Source organism: Panicum virgatum, chromosome 3K (genome assembly GCF_016808335.1).
Source record: "Panicum virgatum strain AP13 chromosome 3K, P.virgatum_v5, whole genome shotgun sequence".
Lineage (NCBI taxonomy): Eukaryota > Viridiplantae > Streptophyta > Magnoliopsida > Poales > Poaceae > Panicum > Panicum virgatum.
This window is the reverse complement of record NC_053138.1, coordinates 4,637,874-4,648,352: the sequence shown is the minus strand read 5'-3', so window position 1 is coordinate 4,648,352 and position 10,479 is coordinate 4,637,874. Positions and strand designations below refer to the sequence as shown.

General features: G+C 42.9%; 2 protein-coding genes across 3 annotated transcripts; one reads left to right on the top strand and one right to left on the bottom strand.

The window, feature by feature from the left end:
• The first annotated feature begins 1,494 nt into the window (after positions 1-1,494).
• Positions 1,495-4,433, top strand: LOC120696956 (adenine DNA glycosylase-like). 2 transcript variants are annotated; one of them, XM_039980030.1, is made up of 7 exons: positions 1,495-1,958; positions 2,126-2,185; positions 2,608-2,724; positions 2,820-2,917; positions 3,345-3,823; positions 3,987-4,090; positions 4,167-4,433. In XM_039980030.1, exons 1-7 carry the CDS (start codon positions 1,596-1,598, stop codon positions 4,263-4,265), a joined length of 1,320 nt encoding a protein of 439 aa, XP_039835964.1. In that variant the 5' UTR covers positions 1,495-1,595; the 3' UTR covers positions 4,266-4,433. The 2 variants fall into 2 exon arrangements, with proteins under 2 accessions (XP_039835964.1, XP_039835963.1); XM_039980029.1 differs by having other exon boundaries at positions 1,503-1,958; positions 3,345-3,895.
• A 134-nt stretch (positions 4,434-4,567) lies between these two features.
• LOC120696957 (2-dehydro-3-deoxyphosphooctonate aldolase 1) lies at positions 4,568-10,021 on the bottom strand. Its single transcript, XM_039980031.1, has 14 exons — positions 9,871-10,021; positions 9,671-9,728; positions 8,609-8,706; positions 8,424-8,520; positions 7,913-7,978; positions 7,655-7,714; positions 7,462-7,536; positions 6,561-6,645; positions 6,252-6,310; positions 5,621-5,665; positions 5,263-5,361; positions 5,082-5,129; positions 4,936-4,983; positions 4,568-4,850 (listed from the first exon to the last, which is right to left on the bottom strand). The coding sequence occupies exons 2-14, from the start codon at positions 9,707-9,709 to the stop codon at positions 4,794-4,796; spliced, it is 876 nt and encodes a 291-aa protein (XP_039835965.1). The 5' UTR covers positions 9,710-9,728; positions 9,871-10,021; the 3' UTR covers positions 4,568-4,793.
• Positions 10,022-10,479: the final 458 nt, after the last annotated feature.

Sequence of the window (10,479 nt, the reverse complement as noted above, 5' to 3'; positions counted from 1 at the left end):
TCACAATTCCTAATAGCATGATAAAGACACATAGCCAGTGGCCAAAGACGCCAAAAGGGAGGCCGGACTATCATTCACCGTTGGTTCCCCATTTTCTCTTGACAACTGACCTCGGTTAGAGACAAGACCAGCTGGGCCCGCCATTTGTCTTCCCTATCATGACCGTTAACTTAAGTCCTGGTCATCCTGGACAGAGATTTTCCGTGCTGGCTAGGCACTGTTTAGTTCCAACAAAAATTATACAATACCCGTCTTATCGAATGTTCGGACACATACATGGAGCATTAAATATGTTGAAAAAATAACTAATTACACAGTCTAACTGATTAGCACGAAATGAATTTTTTAAACCTAATTAGTTCATGATTGGACATTATTTGTCAAATAATAACGAAATGTGCTACAGTATCAAAACCAACAAATTTTCACCAACTAAACAGGGTATGAGTTGCTAGCTGACTTGACTCTCTCGGTCACTCTGCCTCTGGCGTGTTCTCTAGGCCTTCCGCAGCGTCTAAAAATTTCAACATGTCATAAATGATGTCTATTTTGCTTCAGCATCACTCTCTTTGTAACACCACAGCGTGCAGCATCACTCTCTTCCTATACGTGAAACTTAAAATAGAATTAAAAATTTCAAACTCATCTCCACTCTCCTCTCCTCCAAACATATGCAATATATTTTAATCAGCAAGTGTCGGTGCATGTTCTTGTGCCAAAGCCAGAAAAATTTATCGAGCATCGGGTGCCGCACTGTTGAAGCATCGATAGAAGTAATGCCGACAATCCAAAAAGTGCTTTCAAACATCACTTTAGCACTATACTGTGCAGGGCTTAGGGCAACCTTGAACTAAACGACATGTGAAGTTCATACCAAATCCAAGTATCTTATCTTATTTTTCTTGTTCTCCGTGCTAAGCTAGCACAGAAACTATACAGCGCCTGTGCGACAAGAAGCTACAGTTATTTTTATCACAATAGAGCATTGGAGATCACAGCGCGAAGCTAGTTCTAAATTTACCAAGTTGCACTTCTCAAGAAGCAAATTTATAGTAATACGTGGTAAATTTAAATCTAGAGTAACTTGTTTGGCTTTGTCATCCGGGCCCCTAAACTCGCAAATCGATCATTTAGGTCCTCAAACTTATTCGGCTGTATCATCCCGGTCCCTAAATTTAGAAATCACCCATTTAGATCCTCAAATTTGTTCAGTTATGTCATCCCGATCCATACAACGTAGCGTCGTCTCGTCGCCCCTTAGTTTCTTATAGTTACATGGCAATTTTCGATTACAACATGATATAAAAGCATGGGATTAGCCTTAGTAGTTCATTTTATTTAAGAGACATGAGGGGAAATTTTTTTTCGAAATTTTAATATGCTTTTTCTTTGTCACGTTTTTCAACTGTCTTTCAAACATTTTTGTCCGGTTACAACTCTACCGATGAATCTATCCATCTATCTATCGATGGATCGAGATGACGGCCCAAATCCCTCGTCCGCTCGTCGCTCGTCGCTCATCTGCTTGCTCTGTCGTCCCCTCTCCACGGACCACACTCCACAGTGGCGGCAAAACCCTACAATTTCAAAATTCAATGGCCAAGAACCCCAGAGCGGCAGATAGCCGCCGCGGGCGTCCTCCCACCCGAAGGCCCCAACCGCGCCGCGCCAAGGCGGCGCCTGCGGCCTCCTCCTCCGCTGACATCGAGGACCTGGCTCCGGCAGTGCCCGGGGCCGCGGCGGTGGCGCTGCGGGCGCAGCTGCTTCGGTGGTACGACGCGCACCGGCGCGACCTTCCATGGCGACGCGCCAGCGGCGGCGAAGAGGAGAGGGCGTACGCTGTGTGGGTGTCGGAGGTGATGCTGCAGCAGACGCGGGTGCCCGTCGTCGTCAGCTACTACGAGCGGTGGATGGCGCGGTGGCCCACCGTGCGGAGCCTCGCCGCCGCCACGCAGGAGGTGACCGATTCTTGATACATTGGGCAAGGGAGGGGAAAAGGCTGTCGATTTGTATTTTGTAGGAAAGATTCGATCTTCGACCCCAAAATGTTGGGGTGGGGGGGGGGGGGGGTTGTAAATGGTAATCGAGTTCTTGATTCGTGGCTGTGGTTTGATGCTTGCCGCAGGAGGTGAACGAGATGTGGGCGGGGCTCGGCTACTACCGGAGGGCTCGATTTCTGCTGGAGGTGAGTTGTGCCCGTAATGGATGGATGGGGAAGGGACAGGGGCGCGCCTCTCGGGAGGTTGACGCTTGCTTGGCAGCTGCTGTGCGCGTTCCCTGTTCGATGTTTTGCCTCACAGAGTCTGGAAGATTAGTTCAGAGTTCCATTTTCCTTGAAATGAATGAAAGGACGGTCATGATTTGCATTGCATGACAACTAATTGTGAGATATCGATATGTTTGTCCATCTGGTGACCTGACATTTTGGGCAGTTTATCAGGAATTTAGTCTTACATGTCCTTCCTTTCTCTGTTTTTTTTGGTAGTTTTTCAGCTTGTAGGGTTACCCTAATTTAGCAATCTTGTGGTCTTTAGTACTATGATGAATCAAGGATGAAGGACTTATTTCTGTGGTTTGTGGCTGTTGTTCTTTATGTTGGGGGAACAGGGAGCAAAACAGATTGTCGAAAAGGGGGAGTTTCCTCGCACGGCGTCAGCCCTTCGTGAGGTTCGTGGAATCGGGGATTACACGGCAGGAGCCATCGCTTCCATAGCCTTCAATGAGGTTGTTCACAGTTTAGCAACTTGTGAAATGAGTGTGTCCGTGTGCATTCTCAATTCCTTTTTCGAATGATTTTGTGGCATTTTCTGTCGTTACAGGTTGTCCCTGTTGTGGATGGAAATGTGGTACGAGTGATCAGCAGGCTTTATGCCATTTCTGACAACCCAAAAGAATCCTCAACAATGAAGAGATTCTGGTTAGCAGCACTGTCCTCTCCTTGTTGACAACTTAAAGAACTTGAGTTCATCTTATTTGTTTTTTTGCTCATGGTAGAATGCTTATTGCAAATGCTCAAATTTTTCCAGTAAGGTATTGCCATTTATTGTAGTTTGGCATGCTTTCCTTTTTTGCACTGAACAATGAGCCTAGTAATACATTGCATTGTGCTGTATAATTGAAATGAAAATGTATATATTTGATCTCAACTTACAGTTTTGACTTGCATTTTCCAATCCACTCCTAGACTTAGTGCAAGCTTTACCCATAGTTGGACAGATAATTATAGAATGATCCTGATTTCTCCCGTAATTATATATTTATATTGTTGCTGTGAATCCATTTTTGAATTGGGAAGCTTTACACTGATCTCACAACTTGCACAATGTACATTCTTTTCATCATAGGGAACTTGCAGGTCAGCTGGTTGATCCTTCGAGACCAGGAGACTTCAACCAAGCAATGATGGAATTAGGAGCAACATTATGTAGCAAGTCAAAGCCTGGTTGCTCTGGGTGCCCAGTCTCAAGCCACTGCCAAGCACTTGCACATTCCCTGGAAAATCCATCGGTCCAAGTTACAGACTTCCCACGAGTGGTTCCAAAGGCCAAACCTCGGAGTGATTTTGCTGCTGTTTGTGTCGTTCAGATCGCACAAGGCTTGGAGGAAGAGGTGACAGACGCAAAGGGCCATGACAATCTCTTCTTGCTGATCAAGAGACCGGAGGAGGGCCTGCTTGCAGGGCTCTGGGAGTTCCCACTGCTCCTTGTGGATGAATCGAAGACTGATTTGCTGAACAGGAGGAAAGCAATGGACAAGTATTTGAATAAGTTGCTTAGCATCAACGTGGGACGGAAATCTGACGTGATCCTTCGGGAGGATGTTGGTGAGCATGTCCATATTTTCTCCCATATTCGCCTGACAATGTTTGTGGAGCTGATGATTATTAATCTCAAAGGTAGATTTTGTTGGTTTTTGTCACAAAAGGCAATTTATGTTCCTTATCTTACTTTCCAGTCTTGCTTACTAACTAACTAACTACATTCTAGATGGTGTGGATCGACAATGCCAAAAGGAAGATGATAGCACAAAGTTAAAATTTGTCAATGAGTCCTCAGTGGAGTCCATGGGATTAACGTCTGGTATTCGCAAGGTAATTGTAACTGAAGTTTTTACAATATGAAATCACACTAGATCCAATCAAAATTAATATGTGAGCTTCACATCAGGTGTACAACATGGTCAAGGCTTTCAAGGAGAAAAGGCTCTCCATATCTCAGAAAGGTCAAGTACCCACGAGGAAAAGGAGTAGACGGTTAAAGCAGTAACCTAGGTGATTATGGAGTTGAGACGGCTAGATGGCTAGTGCATTAGAAAATGTAATTTTAATGCCTAATTTGGTACATGCATCTGAAGTGCTGAACTCCAACACTGCTCATCAGTGTAAGCTTGCTGGGAAAAGGAAAGCTGGTAGATCGTTGTGCAAATTTCCTGCATTACCTGCCTTAAACTTAGCCATTGCGTTTTATGCACCCTCATCGAGAGAGAGAGAGAGAGAGAGAGAGAGAGAGAGAGAGAGAGAGAGAGAGAGAGAGAGAGAGTCTGTTAATATGTCGTCTGGGTTAACCTAAGCAGAATGCTGGTAATCAGCAATAAATCACATTTATTTTGTGTGAAATTATAACATGGTACAACTGATGAAACAGCACAAAGCAACAACAGGCTTCAATTCAGTAGTTCAGATATAAGTCGTCTACGGCAGCTATGCCCGAAACAATAACAAGTACAGCGAAGAGAAATACACCCTGTTGAAACCAGTGGACAGTGGCATTGTGCTCTCTATCTACCAAACCAGATCATTCCTGGAACGGTGTGAGATCAATCTGGAACGGCTTCTTTCCCTTGGTAATTCGCTTCACACGCCAAGAGAGGAGGAAAAACAAAAGGTAAGATTACTGAGAGATTTGGTTTGAATATACTGAAGGATGTTAAACTTACAGCGATTGCTAACAATTCCTCCAATAGCTCCTCCAAATTGCGCAATGGCTAAGAAAAGGAGAAGAAAACAATAACATGTTACATGATAAACATTTTGAGCGCTGGTATGTAAAGTGAAAAAGATCGCATGACAAACTGGATTATACCCATTGGGTTGGGCCATCACATGGAGCATTCAAGGGATCATCATGTACCTGTGGGATTAAGGATTATGCAATAAAATAGATTTAATTTGGATAATGTCATTTACTGTTGAGCATAACAGAAGATTGTATTCAAAGTAACAACATAGTTTGCTCCATTTCTATAAATTCATTTCTGTTTTACCTCCATGAAAATACCATCAACACCAACAGCAACAGAAGTCCTTGCGATGCAAGGTATTAATTCGCGGAAGCCCCCGCTTGCAACACCTCCACCATCAAGCTTACAAAATAGAACACAACATGCCCAATTTAATAGAATAGTGAAACTATTAAGAAGATCCAAATGCCTGAATTTCATATAACATTACAGACTCTTATGATTATGGTTATTGGATATAGAGATGGTCAAGACTGGAATAACATGGTACTCTAAAAGCTACAAGATGACTTGCATGCAATTTCACATCAGACAGGTTGCCTGAACCAAGGTTGTGTAAACCAAAAGGGGAGCACCGCAAATGGTAAGGTCGTAAAGATACCTTTCTTCCAGCTGGTTGTTGTAAAGCATGTGTTATATCAGCTACCTGAAATGCATACCAGTCCATCAATGGTTTATAATATACACCATAGTTGCTGCTAGCTAGCACATAGTGCAATATTGAAAGGTTTGACAACAAAAAGAAAATATAAACTACAAAATCACAAAACCAGAAATCGGTCATGGATAATAATAAAAAGAAACTTTTCCCAAAGCATCACACAGATATAAGATTATTTCTGGTGAAAAATGGGAAAGCTCAATCTTAGGTTTTGTGTTTGTGTGTGTTGGCGTGTTTTGGGAGTGTGTCGTGTTGGCTGGGATCTTTTCCCTTTTTTCATCTTCTTAATATAATGATGCGCAGCTCTCCTGCGTTTTTCGATAAAAAAATCTTAGGTTTTGACAACAGAGCAGCTGAATGCTAAAGCAATTAAACTGATACTAAATAGTCATCATTCTCAATATCATGTTGCATCTATCTAATATCAAATAATAACACACAATAAAAAGACCTGTTGAATGCCACCAATATAGATAAGCTAGATGGAAATGTCCAACAAGAAACAAGCTGGAAGAGTCTAAAGAGTGGTGGATTGTGCAGTTATGAACGAGAGTAAGGTTCCAATACTTACAACTGGGCAGTTAGATTCCCTCAGCCACTCAAAATTCCTTGGGTCAACAATTAGATCATCTGCGTGTTCATTGAGAAAAATATCAGTATTCATGGAGCAATGAAGTAAATGAACATAGTGATAATGTTCATGGACTTATGGTCATGTTACAAGCCTACAACATGTCTGTGTCCACAAAGTGTAGCATGCAATAGTATGTCTGTATATGTTTCTTTAATGTCCTTGAGCTATATCCATGATTGTTTGCTTTCTCTTTTGATGTTTAAGTGCACAATAAACAGAAAAGAAAGAGTCAATAGATGCCTTAACTGTAGCCAAACATGGTACCACGCTCACAGACCATCACATTAGGATTTCCAGCAAGTCTTATTTTCTCTGCAGAGTTGACCATAACCTGCAAATGTACAGGTTCAATTCGACAAGAATATGCATCAAGAAAAGTAGCATAATTAAATCTGGTGAAATAGTTTGCTTTAAGCCTTAACCAGGAGGCAGTTCATAAAAACTTCCTCAAGTGATTGCAAAATAGTTGTAGTATATGAAGACAAATCCATTAGAGTGGCTATTTTTTATGCTGGTTTGCCAAAACCTAACGCAACCCTCCTCCTTTACCCGGGCTTGGGACCGGCTATGCTGAGACGACTCAGGAGAGAGAGAGAGTCTTCCAGTCAGCATATGCTTGTAGTATATGAAGACAAGTAGACAGCAAATGTTCAAATCATTGTTTTTGCATAAAAAATGTTGGACAAGATATGTGCTCAAATAATTTTGGTTGGGATGGCAAAAGTCATATTTAAACAAACATTATCTGAAGAAACATATGGTGGTCTCCACAAAAAGATAAATGCGCAGATGGTAACAGACTGAAAGGGAACTGAGTCTGCTTGATCACCTTTTTTTAGATTTCATTTTAGTTGCTGAAGTAATGTGAAAATTCAGTCAGATTAAGCCAAGATTTCATTAGTCTCAAGTAAATGAAGGCGTCCAGATAAGAGCAAATAGCTTTCGCTTTCTTTCAACATTGTATCTCTATCTCATTCATAACCAACATAGAACTAGGGGACTATGGAATGTTTGTGACTTTGTGCAATATAAAATAGCACAAAAACAATTTTAGACTAATAATTCAATCAGTAAATTTTCAAGTAGGAGTAGCTAACAATTAATCGCATTCAAATTTCAATAATAATACCAGCTAGCTACAACTTACAGAAGGTGCACAGAATTGCCCTTTCTTGATATTGATAATTTTTCCAGTCTTAGCAGCAGCCACGAGAAGATCAGTCTGTTATCACAGTAATATATTTGCATTAGGCATGAAGAAGGTGGTATAAGTATTCAGAGTCATGCTTAAGTATATTTACTGTAGTTTTCTGTAGGAAATTCCTTTGTTCGAATTGTACCTGACGACAGAGGAAAGCTGGAATTTGTATAATGTCAGCGACTTTTCCAACAGCTTCACACTGAGCTTGGAATGGAAAAAAAAAGGTTCACACATGTCTTAATGTTACTGAAATGCAAAGACCAAGTAGCATAAAGGAACATTTTCGTTCACAAAAACAACTCACAGTACCAAAAGAAAATTTCATTGAACATGCAAAGATCTGCTGCAGAATTTAGCCAAATAGGGCGGCAACACAGCAGAATCTGTGAATGGGTACCTGGTGGCTTTCATGCACATCAGTGACAACTGGAAGGTCATATGTTGCTTTCACCTTTTCAAGGATCTGACAAAGACAAATTTGTACAAGAATATAATATCACAACAGTATTGCATGTGGAGAGCTAAATACAAATCACACAGACATGAACATAAAACCTGACATTACAAAGGTTAGTAAACGTGATTGCCTCATGAAGAAATCGAAGGTATGGCTAACCTTAACTATTTCTCCTGGAAACATAGCGTAGGACAACATAAAAGTGACACAAGGTATTTCAACAGGTACTCATAATTGCCAGTCACTTCTATAAATCTAGGTAATTACAGAAACCAAAAGTATGACCAATGCAATTATCATCTGATATTGCAGAGAACCAAACTAGCATCACATAAAAAAAAAATTATGACTGGACATGAATTAGCAAGTATAAACTGCTTGCGCATTTTACTGAACACTAACACTATTGAAATTAGGAATTTTCTAGTTTGAAGGATAAAACTCGCCGCACCTTTAGGCCTTCTTCCAGACCAGGGCCACGGAAAGATTTTGATGATGTACGATTTGCTTTATCAAAGCTGGATTTGAACACAAGTGGGATCCCAAGCCTGTTATGGACAACAAACAGCAACAGCTCAATTTAAATTCAGCCCCCCTTCTTTTAAAAAAAAAAACTACGACGAATAAGTTGCTCACTTGGTTGTGATGCCTTTAATGTGTTTGGCCATCTTGAGGACATGCTCCTCCGATTCAATCACATTGGGCCCGGCTAGCAAGAAGAATGGTTTGGCAGCCTGTTGCAAGACTCAGATGGTTCAATTCTTTTTTTTTCTCGAACACGCAGGAGAGCTGCGTATCTTTGTATTAAGAAGAAGAATGATGGTTAAATTCTTATTTTCTTGCATTGAAATATGCACGGCATTCTAAACATGATTGCACTGGAAACAAGTATCACTTATATATGATTGGCAAACTAAGAAGCAAACACGGTGCCCGAAATATGATTACACCAGTTTAGTCTGTGTAATTTGTATAAGACGGCAAAGCAAAGATAACAGCACAGGCACAAGGCCACTCTCAAGTCGGTATTCAACGATTCCAACCGAAAGTCATGCCAGCAAAGCAACACGCGTTGCTGCCACATATTCACAGTGGAACAGAGGGGCAAAAACAATTTCAGGCCTTGTTTGGTTCATGCTAGTGCCTAGCACGCACATTATCCGAAAAAAGAATCTCGCATGCATGAAGTACTAAATGAAGTCTATTTGCAAAACCTTTTCAGGGATATGTGTAACTTTTCGCGACGAATCTAATGACGGTAATTAATCAATGATTGGCTACAGTGATACTACAGTAACCATCCTCTAATCATGCGGTCAAAGGCCTCATTAGATTCCCAAGGGCGGAGCTGCGTGTAGTTGTCGGGGTCGCCGGACCCCGACGAAATTTGATCAAATCAATGGAAGATTACTATTTAGCACTGTTTAACCATGTGGCCGACCCCAGCGTTTAGGCCATCCGACCCCGGCGACTCTCTCGTCTGGCTTCGCCCCTGTAGATTCCTCTCGTGAAGTAGCACAGAGTTGTAGAGTTAGTTTTACAAACTGCTTTAATTTAATACCAGTAATTAATGGTCAAAATTCCCTAATACAACTAGTACTAGGGAACCAAACAGGGCTTCAACTGCCAAGAGCACGCAGTGTGATTGACGAAATGCCGCAACCAAGTTGGAATACATAAGGCAGTCGCAATGCGCACCTTGAGGCTGTCGAAAAGCGCGACCGGAGGGCCTTCCATCCTCCTCCTTCCTGATCCCCTGCGCGAGGGACAACCCAAAGCCCAGAAACTCGTGAAAGAAATGCGGCAGAATCACGACAGAGGACGAAAAAAAAAAGGCGAATTTCCCCCCAAAGGTAAAAACATAGAGAGGGAGAGGGGCGCGGAAGAAGAGCACAAACCCGAGAGAAGATAGATCGGAGGGGATCGAGATGCGAGTTGGGAGCGGAGAGGCGCGCGGGGGGCAGGAGCGAGTGGCGCCGGAGCGGAGGACGACAGCGACAGGGGGTTGGGGGAAGGAAAGAAAGAGGGAACCCGACGCTGGCTCTGACACGGGCCCAGTGGTCCAGTCCGCTGCCTGCCTCGTGGCCCTCGTGCGTCTGTCTGGGCTCAGCCCAACAGAACGGGGCCCACGAGCGCGTAGCAGCTCACTCGGCCCACGAGCGATTGGCTTGTCGATTGGGCTGATGAACCCCAGGCCCAATAACCATGTTTGGCTGCAGACGATGGCTGGCGGTTTTTTTTATTTTTTTATATTTCATTTTCGTTTTTTACAAAAATATATTTTCGATTTGGAAATTTACAGGAATGTACCCGGCCGCCCAGCTGGCCGCCCGGCAGCGGGGCGGCAGGGGCTTTTGTGCAAATATTTTTGCTCAAATAATTGCGCGCAGGTCCCTGGGGGCCGGTCGCCCGGCAGCGGGGCGGCCGGCCCCCCAGGCCGCCCGGCAGCTGGGCGACCGGCTCTCCCACCCTTATATAAGGGTTGGCTGGTCCCCATCCCTCATTTG